At 37.6% G+C, this 19,426-nt stretch overlaps 1 protein-coding gene across 1 annotated transcript in view; it reads right to left on the minus strand.

Annotated features, from left to right (window-relative positions):
- GLRB (glycine receptor beta) overlaps positions 1-19,426 on the minus strand; it is a gene marked incomplete at its 3' end in the record, with an annotated part of 75,700 nt that overhangs the window by 19,645 nt on the left and 36,629 nt on the right. Inside the window, exons 5-7 of the mRNA XM_080915523.1 lie at positions 3,563-3,792; positions 3,375-3,457; positions 1,826-1,966 (exon numbers count right to left, since the gene is read on the minus strand). Coding sequence (XP_080771649.1) covers positions 1,826-1,966; positions 3,375-3,457; positions 3,563-3,792 — 454 coding nt within the window. The remainder of the gene's footprint in view (positions 1-1,825; positions 1,967-3,374; positions 3,458-3,562; positions 3,793-19,426) is intronic.

The raw sequence follows: 19,426 nt of genomic DNA on the forward strand, positions 1-19,426 counted from the left end.
TTTGTGAGCTGTCGATGCATCTAGTCATAAAAATGGATGCTGAATATTAGAGCGATTTGCTTCATAAACCTTTATTAGAAACATTTGTTGCTCTTTTTGATCTTTCTCTCCTCTACTATATTTATGAGAAGCAGGTGGCCAGCTAATTGATACAAATGTGCATTGGGAGATCTCAATTTACCTTCCATTTCCTGAGTCATTTTCTTTCATTATTCACTTAGGCACCCAACTTAAGTATTTTCAGTTTGTGTTCCCATATTCTTCACCTTCGCTAGTCATGGAACAGCATCATTTCAGTAAACCGAGGAACAATTCAGAACTCCTTTCCAAATTAAGTTTGCCAATACTGTGTAGAAACCATCAGTATATGTATACGTCGACATAATTTTATATAAGTCTGCATGTTCAGAATCACATATATTATGAACTATCTGAGTTCACAAAGTTTCACTGCATGTTGTACTTCTAATTTACATAAATACTGATAAGCATACGAAACCTAGGAAATGTTCAAAGTGTGTTAGTCACAACTTTGCTGTCACTGCCTTCTGCAGCTACTACAATTATAAGGTCTTATTCATGGCTAATTAAAAAAAATACCTCGAAGGCCTTCACAGGACTCAAGAGCAGACCTCTAAATTATTTCTTTGCAGCATGTCTTCTTATTCCATTCTGAGAAATAAGAAACTTTCACTTTTTACTATTTAAATTCAATAACTGCTTACCATTGTCTTTATGATGTAACTTATAATTTACTATAAAGTCTCCCCATAAAAATGCATAATCTCATCAATTTATTTGATAGTCAACAGATGCTCAATTTAAGTTTACCACAAACTTTCCTACCTCTGCATGTATTTATATTAGAACTAAAAACACAAAAACTCTTCACTCTCTCATTTTAATATATTTCCCCTTGACGATGACATCATAATAGTAGACTTTTACATAATATAAATTCTTCCAAAAACATAAACTTACTTCCTATTCACTTCTGAATAACTTTTTCATGACTTGTCATCCAATGTAGAATTGTAGGCAGCTTCCAAGTTAAATTAACAATTGCAAATTTCTGTGTTATTTAACTTTAAATTTTTAAGTGAAATGCCTTAACACAACTGAACCCCTTTGGTGCTGTCAGCTGTCAGCTGTCAGTGCAGATGCTGAGGCTGAGCACTGCCTGTTTTGAGAACAGAGCAGTGACTTTCAAAGTTCTTCAGAAGTTTATTATAATTTAATGAGGTTACTTTGCTTTGCCTTTCATATCCCATGACCGAGACAAATAACACTGTGGAAGGAAAACTCACAAATGACCAGTTTTCTCGCACTCCTGATACTTCTCCTGTACCACAAACATCAACGACTTTAAAATAAACAGGAAAGTCTCACTGTCATCTAAATGAAACTGTTCAGAAGACAACGCATTAGATACAGATCGATTATGCTGTGCCACATTAAATGCTGAGTTCCAAAGACAATCTTGGCAAAACCTGGTAACCTCTAAGAAAACCATGACTTGAAAAAGTGTTACTATAATGCAATTTTGACGGCCTCTTACCAACAGAATTATATAGAAAGAAACCCCACATCCACTTCATAAATATAGGCTCAAACATCTTAAGTGAATAATATTTTAGTGTGTAAAGGGTTATGACAGTGAATCGCTTACATTCATCTTATTTTGAATCATTCTTGTTTGACTCTTTTCCTTAGTCTAAAGTTAAAGCTAAAAAAAAAAAAAAAAAAAAAAAAAAAAAAAAAAAAAAAAAAAAAAAAAAACTTGGAGACCTGGTTGGTGAGCTTTATTTTCCAACACATCACTTACCAGTGCCTTTATAGTATTTTGTACAGTTGCCATATTCGATATCCTCCTTTTTAATATCAAATTGAGGTAGAGCAATTTTTTCCAGCTGAACAGGATCTCCTGACTGCCAGATGAATCTCAAGTCATCAGTTGTATAACCAACTACAATCAGTAAACAAACACGTTAGACTAAAATATGCTTATCTATGCTTTCTTGTTATCTTAGTGATCCAAGTTAAACACAGAGAGGGTAACAAAGCTTGGCATTATGTTACGGATTTGTAATTTAAATTTTACAGTAGCCAAATCTGTGGCCATGCACATAATATCAGCACAAAAACATGTCATCATCATAAAGAAAGAATAAGCTAAATAATCATCATGATCAGATACAATCCTAGATGATCATGTATCACAAGTATCTTCTTCATCCCTATCAGTAAACAAAGTGACAATGAGATTAAAGCTCACTAAGTATCCATTTATAGTCATGTACTATGAACCCAAAGTTATAGAACAGGTATGATTTTAAATAAATCACTGCCAGGTTCCTGGAAGGAGTTGCGTTATGACAGTCGAACTGAAGTAAGACTGCAGTCCAAGTGGTGGTCATCATAGCTTCACTAAAGTAACCAGGAGTTCATGGTCTAGAATTAGGATATGTGGCATCAACTTGGAACTACACCCTGGAAGGAGCTAACACAGGACTGCAAAGATCACTGGTTTCTAAAATCCTACATGGTGTTCCAATAAGTGAAGTGAGTGAATATGGACTTATGTAAATCTGTAGTAAGAATATTCTAATTAATGTGTACATGTATATGAATTGCATAGACTTAGACTTAGTCTCATGGTTAGAAAGCAATAAATATCATTAAAATTCCGATTCATTTTAGCACATAAAAAAAGAACAAGAAAACCACTAAAGGGCATATAATCTAACAAACACAGACTATTTTACAAGGTGGTTATTACTCATAAAACTAGCTTAAACTTTAAGCATCTATACTAAACATTCTTTATGACATCAGTCTTCATTTATCAAGGTTTATGGCTTATTATTTTCTAAAGATAATCATCCTAGAAAATTAATATGTTTTATAGAAATTTCAGGTAATAGCATTTAGCACATCTTTTATAAACCGAAAAATACAATCATAGGGACATAAAATAAGTATTCATAAAAATAGTTTTTCTATTCTTTCATTCAAAATGTATACTTGGTTGGGCTTACATATATTTCAATATTTTCCTTTTTTTTTTACTGTGACACAATTAACACAGAGAAATTATTTTTTAGAACACAATAATTTTCTTTATATTTTTCACATTGCCAATCCAAGTTAAGTCTAACCTTCAGAATGAGGAGTACACAGACCAACTTCAACTTTGCTAAAAAGCCAACTACAACAGAAAGCTCTGTCTTCTCTAAAATTATCCACTAAGTTTAATGTTAGTATGGTCAAAGAAAAGCATTATGGTTTTCACAGTTATGTAACACAACAATAGAATATATTATCCAGATATAAACATTTTATTCCCCAAATCATTTATAGCCTCATTTACATACAGCTCTCAAGTTGCATCTTGCAGCGTTGTGTGTCCATGGGAAACAGAGTTAAGTCCAAAGGGCATGAAAGAGTAATAGACAACCTAAGGCAAGAACAGAAATATTGGAATCACTGAGTACACATTTCTGTCATCTATTGACTTGAAAAGGAAAATGTAAATATACAAGAACTAAATAGATCCGGGTACCTCATGCTCACAAGGACGTCTCCATCCCGAAAAATAAACAACAAGATATTTTCTTGGGTCACATCATGAAAATTGGCACTTTTTTCATTTGCAAAGAATAAGTCAGGCTTCCACAAGCACTTATACATTGTGGGATCAACTGTCAGTGCATCTGAGCCTCTGAAGTCACTAGGGAGTTTGAGCCGGGGGTCGTTCCATTTCTGTCTCAAGAAAATGTTAACTCTATAGTCCTGGGAAAGGGAGAAAGCATATTCTATTGATATTTTTAATTGCTAAATAGTAAACTAAATGCACCCATGACAAGTGTGTTTTTTACAGACCCTTTGAACAATAAAAGTATGTTTACTGTTTAGGGCATCAAACAAATAATTCCACATGGCTGGGTGGGTGACAGCATCATCTAAACAAAAAAACTTCTAAAGATGCCAATCACTCTTCCTGCTGCCAAGGATGGATGAAATTAATAGAAAACAAAGCGAACCCATTTCTGTTTGTCTCTTTTTAAATAGAAAAACAAACAGTAAGATGATAAACCTGAGTGCATACAAACACGCGCGCGCACTCGCGCACGCACACACACACACACACACACACACACACACACACACACACACACCACTATTCTACATACCCCATTTTGTCTTAACACCTACAAGTAATTGGTCCCAGGACTCCATGTGAATGTCAGAATCTCTGTATAAAATGGCTTAGAATTTGCATGTAGTCTATGCAATCCCATATACATTTAAACCATTATCTGAAATACCTGATAGTATATATATAGTTGTGGGAAAAGTTGTTACAAAGTATTGTTTATGAAAGAGTAAAAAGGAACAGAAGTCTGGACATGCCCAGATCTAAACATGTTCAGTGTAATATGCAATTTTGTTCAAAAATTCATTTGCACATGAATGAACACATATATAGAACTCTTCAACACTGTAAAGTTTTATAGTCAAAGATGATTCTAATCCACTTCTCTAAGTGCTGTGCTTTGCTAAGGGACACACTCACATATTTACATATATAAACTGGTAAAGTTAAATATTTCTTCACTGTATTCCTATAGACAACCCATTCTTAGCAAGGGTCAACATAAGAAATGCTACAGTTCCATGTTCAGTCAATGGTGCTATTATGAAACCACCCCAGATGGAGCCTTCTCTTCATTATTTAGTGATTTCTTAATTTATTCATAAAATACAGTTACATAATTATATAAGTTATTTTCTTGTGCAGAAAGCATATTTAGTGAAGGCACAATATAAAAGACATCTAATCATCACAGACCTTAAAAGCTTTCTTTTACTGGAAAATCATGCTTAAGTGTCTCATTTTGTTTTGCTATTTTTGTTAGGCTAGGGTACTTAGAGTGAAGTGGGAGCCACCCACGCTCACAGCTTAGATACTTCCTTTCTTATATTCTCATGGTGTGGCATATTCAGGTTGCCCTCAATTACTTTCTTCTATATTACTACATGTAGGTATTAATGGAAAATAAATAAAATATCAGGGTTTTTTAGAAGAAAAATTTTAGAATACCACCATTATCTTCTCTAAAAGAGTCACAGAAATTTCCTATCAGATTTTAAGATTAAGGATGCTGTAGTTTACCAGTCAGAATGGCTAAGATCAAAAACTCAGGTGATAGCAGATGCTGGCAAGGATATGGAGAAAGAGGGACACTCCTCTACTTTTGGTGGGATTGTAAACTGGTGCAATCACTCTGGAAAACAGTTGGCCGGTTCCTCAGAAAACTGGATATAGTACTACCTGAGGATTCAGCTATTCCACTTCTTGGCATATACCCAAAAGAGCACCAACATATAACAAGAACACATGCTCCACCATGTTCATAGCAGCCTTATTTATAATAGCCAGATGCTGGAAAGCACGCACACGTCCTTCATCAGAGGACTGGATACAGAAAGTGTAGTACATTTACACAATGGAGTACTACTCAGCTATTAAAAACAATGACTTCATGAAATTCCTAGGCAAATGGATGGAACTTGAAGCTATCATCCTGAGTGAAGTAACACAATCACAAAAGAACACATTTGGTAGGTACTCAGTTATAAGCAGATACTAGCCCAAAAATCCCGGAATAACCAAGAAATAATTCACAGAGCTTATGAAGCTCAAAGAGAAGGAAGGACAGAAGGTGGAGGCCTCAGTCCTTCTTAGAAGGGAGAACAAAATGCTTATGGGAGGAAGTAAAGGGAAATTGAGGAATAGGGATTGGAGAAAAGACCATCCAGAGACTGCTTCACCTGGGGATCCATTTCATATGCAGCTACCAACCACAAGTACTATTGCTGATGCCAAGAAGTCCTTACTGGCAGGAACCTGATATGGATGCCTCCTCAGAGGCTCTTCCAGAACCATACTGATACAGAGGAGAATGCTTGCAGCTAACCATCAGACTGAACATGAGGACCCCATTGAAGGGGCTAGAGAAAGGACTAAATGAGCTGAAAGTTTCTGCAACCCCATGGGAAGAAAGAAATGGTCAACTAACCAACCCACCACAGCTCCCAGGGTTTAAAACACCAACCAATGAGTTTACATGAAAAGACCCATGGCCCCAGGTGCATATGCAGCAGAGGACAGCATTTTCTGGCATTAATGGGAGGACAGGCAAAGGCTCCTTCTCACAGTGTAGGTGAACAACAAGGTGCTGAGGTTGGAGAGGGAGGTTGGGAGAGGGAGCACCTTCATGAAGGCATTGGGAAGGGGAGGAAGGATGGAATTGGGGAAAGAAGATAACATCTAAAATGTAAATACAGAGAATATCCAATAAGAAAAAAAGTATTAATAAAAAACTGAAACATGTACTAATCAAATAAATAAAACTTGTATTTTGAAATCTGTAAAAAATAAGATGCTGTAGTTTACTTTTATACTAGCTTTTCCTGTTTTAGTAGACTAGTATATCTACATACAGAGATGAAAATATTAAAGCCTCATTAGAATTCTTTACACTAAACCAATTACTTTGTAGAATATGTCTGCCAATTTGCTTACTGTTAATTAATTTTATGAATACTATACCAATATTTCATAAAGAACATTCAGGATGATATCTGGGAAGGATTAAAGCAATGCTAGACTTTAATTAATTTCAGCTTACTTTACATAATTATAGAATAAGATGTTTCTAATGTTTTGTTTTGAAGTTCAAATCTTTATTATACTCTATATTAAAATTTCCATACACCAACTGGTAATATTAAAAATACTTTACATTCTACCGATTTCCAAATCTGTAGAGCTACCTTACACAAAATTAACCTTTTAAGGAATAATTACAGCTGTTTAAAAAGTGTTTCTCCATATTATTCCTTTAACTCTTTTCAAACGTCTAATCAAGTTTTCTACACAATTGAAGATACTACGTGATGAGCATTAGCACACTGAGTTCAAAGCGTTTTTTTTATCAGTAGACACTAGTAGGAGACAGGTACAAATTCTACAAAAGCATCAGGAATCTTTTAAAAACCACAAGCCATCTGTAGGAAAATGAGCCATCATGAGATACTGTCTTTATACAAATGACTGTTCAAAAATTACACTAATCCGGAGGCAGAAGGTAGCGCGGCACTGAGACTCTGTGGAACAAACTGGAGGCAGTTAGAGAGCAGCTCGCATATGAGAAGAATGGTTCATTTCTAACTGATTCAGTTTTAAAGAAAGACAGGAAGCTTCGCACAGGAGGAGAATGCGATCCTTAAGCCACCTTGACTTGCAGTTGGGAGGTAGATGGAGCTCAAATGGAAGTGGTTGGAAGAACAGCTTAAAACACAGAAGAGCCTTAGAAAGTTGCAACATGACTCAGAACTCGATAATTCACAGAGAACTGTCAGAAGCTTGTGCAAGGGACAAAACCCACAGTATCCATGGCAACAGGGAGAAGAGGAGAGGCCAAAGGAAAAAGAAGTAGATCCAGAAGCACCACCAACGCTGGTCTTTCACTGAGCAGGCCTGTGCTCAGATATCTTGAGGTCTGAACACCATCTGTACAGTGGTAGAAAATCTATCAGAGGAAAGTCAGGAGGTAGCTTTACCAAGACCTACATGGCTGCAGGAGAAAACATCTTTGCTTTCCTGACAGCCCCCCCCACCACCACCACGGAAAATCGGGGACTACTCTAAATGCATTTGTCTCAAATTGAAATAAAACTGAGCCAGAATGGTGCAGAATTCCACCCAGTAGAAACCTCCTTGGACCCACAGACTGGAGTGTGACTCACAGGTTTTCTATAAGAACATGAACAATAGCATGGTGAACGCATCCAAGGCATGTTACTAGAATTTCTAGTTATACCAACCACTGCCTACCCTATGACCTGAGATCTCTAGGTCCAGCATTACTCAAACAAAGCCCAGTACGGAAACTGTGACATCACAAATGTTCTGCTCTTACAGGATGACACCAATCCAAATAAACAAAACTAAAATAAAAACTAACATCAAAAGAGAATCCATACTTCTGCCCTGGGGAGTGACCACAGACAGTCTGCAGGTACCAATCAAGTGACATTATACAGAAAGTGTGCATCTATGACTATGCAGGGACCAAAAACTCAGCATCTTGTGATCAGACAAGTAAACACACAAAAGTCTACACCTATCATTCAAGTGACTTCATATCAAGGAGTCTACATCTGTGCCCAGGCAAGAACTCCACCTGTACACAGAGGTATAACCACAGAGACAAACTCTGTTTAACCTAAGAACTCCACTTCAGGGGATCAAACACCTAAACATCTAACCAGATCCAGTGAATCTATAGAGGGGAAAGTGAGGAATAGCCTTGAACACATTGGCACATGACTTTCTGAACAGAACACCAGATAGTGCAGGCTCTAAGATCAGCTATTGATCAAAGTGACTTTGTAAAGCTGAAAAGATTCTGGAAGTCAAGGGACACCATCAATTGGACAAAGAAACAGCTTGAATAATGTGATATGATTTTTTTCTTACTAACTCCACACCTGATAGAAGACTAATATTCAAAATATACAAAGAACTCCAGAAACAAATATAAAACAAATAATCATCAAATTTAAAGGGAAGTACAGACTTAAATATAAAATACTCAATAAAGCAAACTAAAATTGCTGAAAAGCACTTAAAGAAATGTTCAACATGCTTAGCCATCAGGGAAACATTATCAAAATTAACTTGAGATTCCTTCTTATGCTTGTCATAGTGGTTAAGATCAGTAATACAAGCGACAGCTCATGTTGGTGACAATGTGGCACAAAGGGAATACTACTCATTTGCTTGTGGACATGCAAACTTTTACAGCTACTTTGGAAATCAACACAGCAGGTCTTCAGAAAGTTGGGAATCAAACTACCTCAAGACCCAGCAATATCACTCCTGTCCATATGCAAAGGACAGTCCATCCTACCACAAGGACACTCAGTCAACTATATTCATTGCAGTTTTATTCATAATATACAGGAACTGAAAACAACCCATATACCCCTCAGCAGAAGAATGGATAAAAGAATATAATTCAATATACAGGGGAATATTACACAGTTGTTAAAAATAACATCATAAAATGTGCTGGAAAATGGATGGAGTTATTAAAAAGAAAAAGAAAAAAAAAAGAAATCAACCTGGATTAGATATCCCAAACTCAAAAGATTAAAAACAGTATGTATTCAATTATAAGTGGGTATTGGCCAATAAGAAAATAATAACCAAGGTACAATCCATACACCCATAGGTTAGGAAAAGGGAGGGTTCTAGGAAGATGCACCCCTCACTCCCACCTCACTGCCCTTGCATTCCCTTATACTGGGGCATTCAGCCTTCATCGGACCAAGGGTCTCCCTTTTCATTGATACCAGATAAGGCAATCCTTTGTTACATATGTGGCTGGAACCATGAGTCCCTCCATGAGTATTTTTGCTTGGGAGTTTAGTTGCTGGAAACTCTGATATTCTTGTTATTTTTATGGGGTTGCAAACTTTTCAGCTACTTCAGTCCTTGTCCTAACTCCTCCATTGGGTACCTGTGCTCAATTCAATGACTGGCTGTGAGCATCTGCATCTGTATTTGTCAGGCTCTGGAAGAACCTCTCAAAAGACAGCTATATCATGCTCCTGTCAGTAAGCACTTCTTGGCATCAGCAATAGTGCTTGGGTTTGGTGTCAGCAGATGGGATGGAATCACTATTGGTACAGTCTCTGGATGGCCTTTCTTTCAGTCTCTGTTCCACACTTTGTCTCTGCATTTCGTCCTGTATTTTTTTCTCTCTTCTAAGAGGAACTGAAGCATACACACTTTGGTCTTCTTTCTTCGTAAGTTTCACATATTCTGTGAATTGTATTTTGGATATTTTGAGCTTTGGGGCTAATATCCACTTATCAGTGAGTGCAGAACATGTGTGGGATTGTGTGTGTGTGTGTGTGTGTGTGTGTGTGTCTGTGTGTGTGTGTGTGTGTGTGCGCACACGCGCATGACTGAGTTACCTCACTCAGAATATTTTCTAATTCCAACCATTTGTGTAAGAATTTCATAAAGTGGCGGAACGGCAGCTCATAGAGGCTGAGCAACTGCGATTGGGAACAGAAAATTAGAACTTCTGTTTCCACCCGGAGGCGACTTCCGGACGCAGAGCTGGGGCCTGGCCTACCTGCCAGGCGGAACTGCGTCTCATAGAGGCTGAGCAACTGGTGAGTGGGAGACCAAGACTGCAGGAGAGCAGAGAGATCTCTGTGGAGTGCACACGGAAAGTGCACACCGTACCTTGCTTTGCCCAGCCCTGCCAGATCCAGCGATTGGGAACAGAAAATTAGAACTTCTGTTCCCACCCGGAGGCGACTTCCAGACGCAGAGCTGGGGCCTGGCCTACCTGCCAGGCGGAACTGCAGCTCATAGAGGCTGAGCAACTGCGATTGGGAGCAGAAAATTAGAACTTCTGTTTCCACCCGGAGGCGACGTCCGGACGCAGAGCAGAGCCTGGCCTAACTGACACCCAGATCAGCTGCTCATAAAGGCTGAGCAACTGCGATTGGGAGCAGAAAATTAGAACTTCTGTTTCCACCCGGAGGCGACTTCCAGACGCAGAGCAGAGCCTGGCCTACCTGCCACGCAGAACGGCAGCTCATAGAGGCTGAGCAACTGGTGAGTGGGAGACCTAGACCGCAGGGGAGCAGAAAGAACTCTGTGGAGTACACAAGGAAAGTGCATCCCCTGCCTTGCCCTGCCCTGCCATGCCTGATCCAGCAAACAGAAACAGAACTTTGGAACTTCTGCTCACACCCGACCACTCTGAGGCATAAAACAGGGCTCAACCCATCTGACACCTCAACCAGTTGAGAACCAGGGACACAGACCAGATACAAGGGAAAGGTAAGAACATATCACTGACAACAAAATGGCAAGAGGAAAGAGAAAGAGTATATCCCAAGGGAACCAAGACAATCTAGCAACACCAGAGCCCAGCTCTCCCATAACAGCAAACATCTGAACTCCAAACACTCCAGAAAAAGAAGACACAGACCTGAAATCATGCCTCAAGATGCTGATAGAGTTAATTAAACAAGAAAGGGAGAAAAAGCAAAAAGATTCAGAAGCTTTTAAAGAAGAAACAAGAAAAACACTCAAAGAACTCAAAGAACGAGAGGAAACCAAAACCAAAGAAATAAAGGAATGGAAGAGGGAAATTAAAACAGAGATTGACACAATAAAGAAAACACTAAAAGAAATAACCCTAGAGTCAGAACACCAAAAAAAAAAAAAAAAAGAAATCAGGAGTCACAGAAGCAAGCATTTCCAATAGATTACAAGAGATCGAAGAGAGACTCTCAGGGGCAGAAGACAACATTGCAAACATAGACAAAACATTCAGAGAAGATGCAAAAAAAAAAAAAAAAAAAAAAAGCTCCTAACCCAAAATGTCCAGGAAATCCAAGACGTAATGAGAAGACCGAACCTAAGGATAATAGGAATAGAAGAGGGAGAAGAGTATCAACTAAGGGGCACAGTAAATATCTTCAACAAAATCATAGAAAAAAACTTCCCTACCCTCAAGAATGAGATGACCACGAGCATAAAAGAAGCCTTCAGAACTCCAAATAGGTTGGACCAGAAAAGAAATACCTCCCGACACATAATAGTAAAAACATCAAGTGCCCAAAGTAAAGAAAGAATACTAAAAGCAGTAAGGGAAAAAGGTCAAGTAACATATAAAGGCAGACCAATCAGACTCACACCCGATTTCTCAACAGAGACTATGAAAGCTAGAAGAGCCTGGACAGACATCATGCACTCCTTAAGAGAGCACAATGCCAGCCCAAGCTGCTATACCCAGCAAAACTATCAATCACCATCGATGGAGAGACGAAGATATTTCAAGACAAATCAAAATTCACACAATATCTGACCACAAACCCAGCACTACAACAAATTATAGGTGGAAAACCCAATAAAATGAGGGAAAATACAGCCTAGTAAGAACAAGAAAACTCCTAAACAAGAAAACTAAAAGAAGAAAAAAACACAGACACAACTAAACCCAAAAAAGCAATAATGGCAGGAAACAGAAACAACTATTCCTTGATATCTATTAACATAAATGGTCTCAACTCCCCAATAAAGAGACATAGACTATCAGACTGGATACATAAACAAAATCCAGCCTTTTGCTGCATACAGGAAAATCATCTCAGAGACAAAGACAGACACTATCTCAGAGTAAAAGGGTGGGAAAAAAACTTCCAAGCAAACAGCTCCAAGAAGCAAGCTGGAGTGGCTATTCTAATATCGAATAAAGTAAATTTCCAACCAAAAGTTATCAAAAAAGATAAGGAAGGACACTTTTTACTCATTACCGGGGAAATCTGTCAGGAGGAACTCTCAATCCTTAACTTATATGCTCCAAATAAAAAATCACCCACATTCATAAAAGAAACCCTACTAAAGCTCAAAAAAATACATTTCACCCCACACAATAGTAGTGGGAGACTTTAATACCCCACTCTCACCAATGGACAGATCAGGGAAACAGAAACTAAACAAGGACAGTGCAAAAGTAGCAGAGACTTTGAACCAACTAGAATTAATAGATATATACAGAACATACTATTCCAAAGTAATAGAATACACCTTCTTCTCACCACCCCATGGCACCTTCTCGAAAATTGACCACATAATTGGACACAGAACGAGCCTTCATCGATATAAGAAGATTGAAATACTCCCATGCATCCTCTCAGATCACCATGGGCTACGGCTGGTCTTTAACAACAACAAAGACAACAAAAAGCCCACATACACATGGAAACTAAACAATGCTCTGTTAAAGGATAGCAGGGTCAAAGAAGAAATAAAGAAAGAAATTAAGGATTTTCTAGAATTCAACGAAAACGAAAACACAACATACCCAAACCTATGGGATGCAATGAAAGCAGTATTGAGAGGAAAACTCATAGCCCTAAGTGCTTCCAAAAAGAAACTGGAGAGAGCTCACATCAGCAACCTCACAGCACAGCTAAAAGCCCTAGAACAAAAGGAAGCAGATATACCCAAAAAGAGTAGACGGCAAGAAATAATCAAAATTAGGGAAGAAATAGACCAAATAGAAACAAAAAGAACCACTGAAAAAATCAACAAAACCAAGAGTTGGTTCTTTGAGAAAATCAACAAGATTGATAAACCCCTAGCCAGACTAACTAGAGTGCAAAGAGTGAGTATCCAAATTAACAAAATCAGAAAGGAAAGTGGGGACACAACAACTGAAACTGAGGAAATTCAAGAAATCATCAGATCCTACTACAAAAACTTATACTCCACAAAATTGGAAAATCTGGAGGAAATGGATGAATTCCTAGACAGATACAAGGTCCCAAAGTTAAACCAAGACCAAATAAACCATCTAAATAATCCTATAACACCTAAAGAAATAGAAGAAGTCATCAAAAGCGCCCCAACCAAAAAAAGCCCAGATCCAGACGGGTTCAGTGCAGAATTTTATCAGACTTTTATTGAAGATATAACACCAATACTCGCCAAACTATTCCAAAAGATTGAATCAGATGGAATATTACCCAACTCGTTTTTGAGGCTACAATAACCCTCGTACCTAAATCACACAAAGACCCTACAAGGAAAGAGAACTTCAGACCAATCTCACTTATGAACATTGATGCAAAAATACTCAACAAAATCCTTGCAAACCAAATCCAAGAACACATCAAAACGATCATTCATCATGACCAAGTAGGTTTCATCCCTGGGATGCAGGGATGGTTTAACATAAGGAAATCCATCAACGTAATCCACCATATAAACAAACTCAAAGACCAAAATCACATTGTCATCTCACTAGACGCTGAGAAAGCATTTGATAAAATCCAACACCCCTTCATGTTAAAAGTCATGGAAAGAACAGGAATCCAAGGCCAATATTTAAACATAATAAAAGCAATATACAGCAAACCAACAGCCAACATCAAACTTAATGGCGAGAAACTTGAAGCAATCCCACTAAAATCAGGGACTCGACAAGGCTGCCCACTCTCTCCCTACCTATTCAACATAGTACTGGAAGTCCTGGCTGGAGCAATTAGACAGCAAAAGGAGATCAAGGGGATACAAATCGGAAAGGAAGAGATAAAAACATCACTCTTTGCCGATGACATGATAGTGTACTTGAGTGACCCCAAAATTCCACCAGAGAACTCCTACAGCTGATAAACAAGTTCAGCAAAGTGGCTGGATACAAAATTAACTCAAACAAATCAGTAGCCTTCCTGTACTCAAAGGACAAACACGTGGAGAAAGAAACTAGGGAAAACGTACCCTTCACAATCGTTACAAAAACTATGAAATACCTTGGTGTGACGCTAACTAAGCAAGTGATGGACCTGTATGACAAGAACTTCAAACCTGTAAAAAAAGAAATTGAGGAGGATCTCAGAAAATAGAAAGTTCTCCCATGCTCATGGATTGTAAAAATCAACATCTTAAAAATGGCCATCCTACCAAAAGCAATCTACAGATTCAATGCAATCCCCATCAAAATTCGAACCCAGTTCTTCATGGAATTGGAAAGATCAATGTGCAATTTCATATGGAATAACAAAAGACCTAGAATAGAGAAATCCATTCTCAACAACAAAAAAACATCTGCGGGAATCACTATCCCTGACCTCAAGCTATATTACAAGGCAATTGTGCTGAAAACTGCAGGGTACTGTTACAGAAATAGGCATGTGGATCAATGGAATAGAATAGAAGATCCAGAAATGAGCCCTCATGTATATGGTCACCTGATCTTTGACAAAGGAGCAGTAAACATTCAATGGAAAAAGGACAGCCTATTCAACAAATGGTGCTGGTCCAACTGGCACTCAGCATGCAAAAGAATGAAAATAGACCCGTTCTTATCTCCTTGTACAAAGCTCAAGTGTAAGTGGATCAAAGATCTCCACATTAAACCAGATACACTGAAACTATTAGATGAGAAAGTAGGGAAAATCTTAGAACACATAGGTACAGGAGAAAATTTCCTGAACAAAACACCAATGGCTCAAGCTCTAAGATCAAAGATTAACAAATGGTACTTAATGAGATTGCAAAGTTTCTGTAAGGCTAAAGACATCGTCAAGAAAACAAAACGGCAACCAGCAGAATGGGAAAAGATCTTTACCAACACCACATCAGATAGAGGCCTAATATCCAAGGTGTACAAGGAACTCAAAAAGCTAGACACCAGAGAATCAAATAACCCTATTAAAAAATGGGGTACAGAGCTAAACAAAATGTTCTCAGTTGAGGAACACCGAATGGCCGAGAAACACCTGAGGAAGTGCTCGACATCCTTAGCCATCAGGGAAATGCAAATCAAAACAACCCTGAGATACCACCTCACACCAGTCAGATTGGCCAAGATCCAAAACTCAGATGACAGCAGATGCTGGTGAGGCTGCGGAGAAAGAGGAACACTTCTCCACTGTTGGTGGGGTTGCAAGCTAATACAACCACCCTGGAAGTCTGTCTGGCGATACCTCAGAAAATTCGATATAGTACTACCTGAAGACCCAGCTATTCCACTTCTGGGCATATACCCCAGAGACACTTCAATACACAACAAAGATATATGCACCACAATGTTCATAGTGGCTCTATTTATAATAGCCAGAAGCTGGAAGGAACCCAGATGTCCTTCAGAAGATGAATGGATACAAAAATTGTGGTACATATACACAATGGAATACTACTCAGCCACCAGAAACAATGACTTACCCAAATTCTTAAGAAAATGGCTGCATCTAGAGAATATCATCCTGAGTGAGATAACCCAGTCACAAAAGAACAGACATAATATGCAGTCACTGATAGTGGAATGCTAACCCCAGAGGCTTGCACTCCCCCAGAAACAACTCACAGACTGTATGAAGTCCAAGAAATAAAGAAAACAAAAAAAATATACATATATTTACAAAACAAGAAAAAAAAAAGAATTTCATAAAGTAATTGTTTTTAATAGCTGAGTAGTACTCCATTGTGTAAATGTACCATATTTTTTGTATCTATTCTTCTGTTGAAAGACATCTGAGTTTCTTCCAGCTTCTGACTATTATAAATAAGGCTACTATGAACATAGTGGACCATGTGTCCTAGTTATATGTTGGCACGTCTTTTGGGAATATGCCCAGGAGTGGTAGAGCTGTTTCCTAAGGTAGTACTATGTCCAATTTTCTGAGGAACTGTCAGATTGATTTCTACAGTGGTTGTACCAGCTTGCAATACCACAAAAAAATAGAGTAGTGTTCCTCTTCCTTAACCTCCTCACCAGCATCTGCTGTCACCTGAATGTTTGATCTTAGTCATGCTGACTGGTGTAAGGTAGAATCTCTTACAAAGGTGATCCTAATAAGTGTTCCTGCTTATAGGAAATATAGTCTCACTGATTTCTTGGCCAGTCAAGGTTTCTAGTTGGAGGATTGTGTTACATTCAAATGAGTGGTTGACCAAGGGGTCCCTTTGAAATTCTCAAATAACACAGGCTGTAGATAAGACAAAGATTTGTTTTCCACAGCCAACAATAGTGCCTCATTTTCAAGGGCAACACTCACACAATTCACTGAACATGGAAATGTCGAACTGGTGACTACATAAAACTTCACCTGTCTCTTCTAGTCTTTTGGTACAGGAAAGCATTTTGAAGGCTACTGAAAAAGAAACATGGACACCAAACCACCTACAAAAGCTTTGATGTACAATCTGTGCATGTTGCAAAATATGCTAGGGCCATGGTGGCACAGAACTTGTGCGAGTAACCAACAAATGTCTGATTTGGCCAAGGCCCACTCAAGGAACCCATACCATACACTGAGAGGAGTAGAGAAAGGACAAACTCTATAATCAGAATATATTATATAAGAAAAGTGTCTATTTTAAATAAAAGGAAAAAATGAGAGCAAAGGAGTTTAATTTTATAGATTGTTCTGTCCTGCTATCTTTCATCTCCCTCCTTTTATTACTAGGCTTTCCCACTGATCACAAGAGAATAAAAATCAAAATGTTAGAGAAGACAGAGGCTGAAAGGAAGGATAATAAAGGTAGAAATGGGGAGGGGTGAGTACAGTCAGACCACATGATGTATTTAAATGAAAACAACTCTGTAGAATTTGTCACCAAATAAAATGAAGAAACATCAGATGAAATAAAAAGACCATTACTCTAATTGATAAGACTGAGTAAAATACCATCATAGTCTTGTCAGCGCAAAGGACCTAATTCAGATCTTCACTCTACATTTTAAGCACTTTGTCCACATGCTAGTTTCTTAGCCTTTAAGCTGAATTTCCTTTGCTTCAGAAAATCTTTTTTTTGTGTGTGTGTGTCCAGTAACTAATACAGCACATGCTAGACTTTGTTCCCTAGTCAGCATTTCTTAATGGAGACTTACTTCTAGGTAACAAATGGCAACACACTGTTAACATTTTTAGCACCTCTCTGCACCCTTCTTTCCTAATGATCCATTAGAGTAAGTATGATATACTACATAAACTTCAGATTTCTTTGATGATTAATTTTTAGTATGTACATATGTGGGCACGTGTACATAGTGTAGGTACATAGGGAGTTGTGGGTGTGGGGACTTGTGTCCCTGTGTGCATGTAGAAATCAAAGGTCAGCCATTAGTGGCAATCATTAAAGACATCATAATGTTAGCACTGGTTTGGGTTTATTAATACTGTTTCCCATCGGCCTGGAGCTCATCAAGTGGAGAAGGTTGACTGACTAGTAAGCCCCAGGGGCTCACCTGTCTGCCTCCCCATGCTGAGATTTTGTAGCTCAAACTTGGGGGGTCATGTTTCCATGGTAAGTACTTTACTAACTGAATTATCCGTGGCCTACTTTACTCTCTTTAAAAGATATCGATGAAAATCACACTCCAGGGAACAACTCCTCCGACTGGAGTTCCTTTAGTCACTGTCTCAATCTGTCATTTATTACTTTTATAGTTTATTGTCTTATTTTGAAAAGAGCTTAAAAGCCACTTTTCTATCAATTGTTTAATTACATATTACTGGGTTTCAGCATGAACTGCAACAAAATCATGCATCTTTTAAATTGTTTTATTAAATTCAAGAGTTTGGTTCAACACTCATTAAAAGATAAGAACTCATCAGTTAGTAACCTTTGGTTAATGTTTAATGTAAAACTCCCAATAATTACTAGGTATTGACATTTTAAATGTTCTTTATTAAGTCAGCTATCTTTGAAATCTATTATTTTCCCTTTTAATTGCCCAATCTACAATAATTATAGTGCTATCGCTTATTTTGTGTTCAACAAATTTCCATCAGAAACAGGCCACTTTATCTGTGAGGAATGACTTAATTGTTTATTAAGTACTTTGTGACAAATTCTACTCATTCTTCATGAAAAATAACTCTCTATTAGTTATTATTTGAGATATGGATGTCCTCCAAATTTTCAGTACCAATTAAAATGCAAACTAAACTGTTTCTCCAAAGCAATAAAACATTTCACAATGAGACACTATAGTCAGTTATATTCCACTAATGGTATTTTAATAGTGAGAATTATTTTTATCTTTATTTCAGAAACTCATTAGGCAAAAAATCTTCTGTGATTCACTTTTACCTGCTTCTCATATAAACAACTGCTAGCCCATTTATTCTTTTTATATTCGGTTAAAGAATAAAATTATTGTGCAAGGAAATAAAAAGACCAAGTCTTGTAGCATCTGGCAGCATTGTAATTCATTTTCTGTCAATTATTGCTTAGAAACATGACCCATAATGATGCCAAAGATAATCTCCTGTCAGACTAAAAGTTTCCCATGAGTGTTGTTGGGTTAAGAAAATGCTAATTAGGAGTTCTTTGTTCATATTTTAATAATTTTTTTCAAAAATATCACATTTTAAAGTTCTTACTGAGTTCTATTGAACATTATCTTATAGTTGTTCATACTTTCTCAGATCTATACTAATTTCCTGTTCATATTACAAGCTCTTCACTAAGAACCACTGACATCAGACTATAAAGCCCATGAGGCTGGCATTTTAGTCAGTTCCTATTGATAATTCATGCAGTTTAGAAGCAATAGAAATGTATTGTCCACAGTTTTGAGCATGGAGTTCTGGAAGGAACTGAAAGGCAGAAGTATAGCAGGCAGCATCCTTCCAGGGTTGAATGTTCAAAGAGTGCTCAATATATGTGTATTAAATACAGAAGAGAAGCAATGGCGTCTGTGACCATTTGAAAGATTCTAACACTGAACCAGTTTCAAGTATCAAAATTAATTGCCTTACTATGCAATCATAATGATAAACTACTAGAAAGAGAAAATCAAGCTTAAAT

This window comes from Micromys minutus (assembly GCF_963924665.1).
Source record: "Micromys minutus genome assembly, chromosome: 4".
NCBI lineage: Eukaryota > Metazoa > Chordata > Mammalia > Rodentia > Muridae > Micromys > Micromys minutus.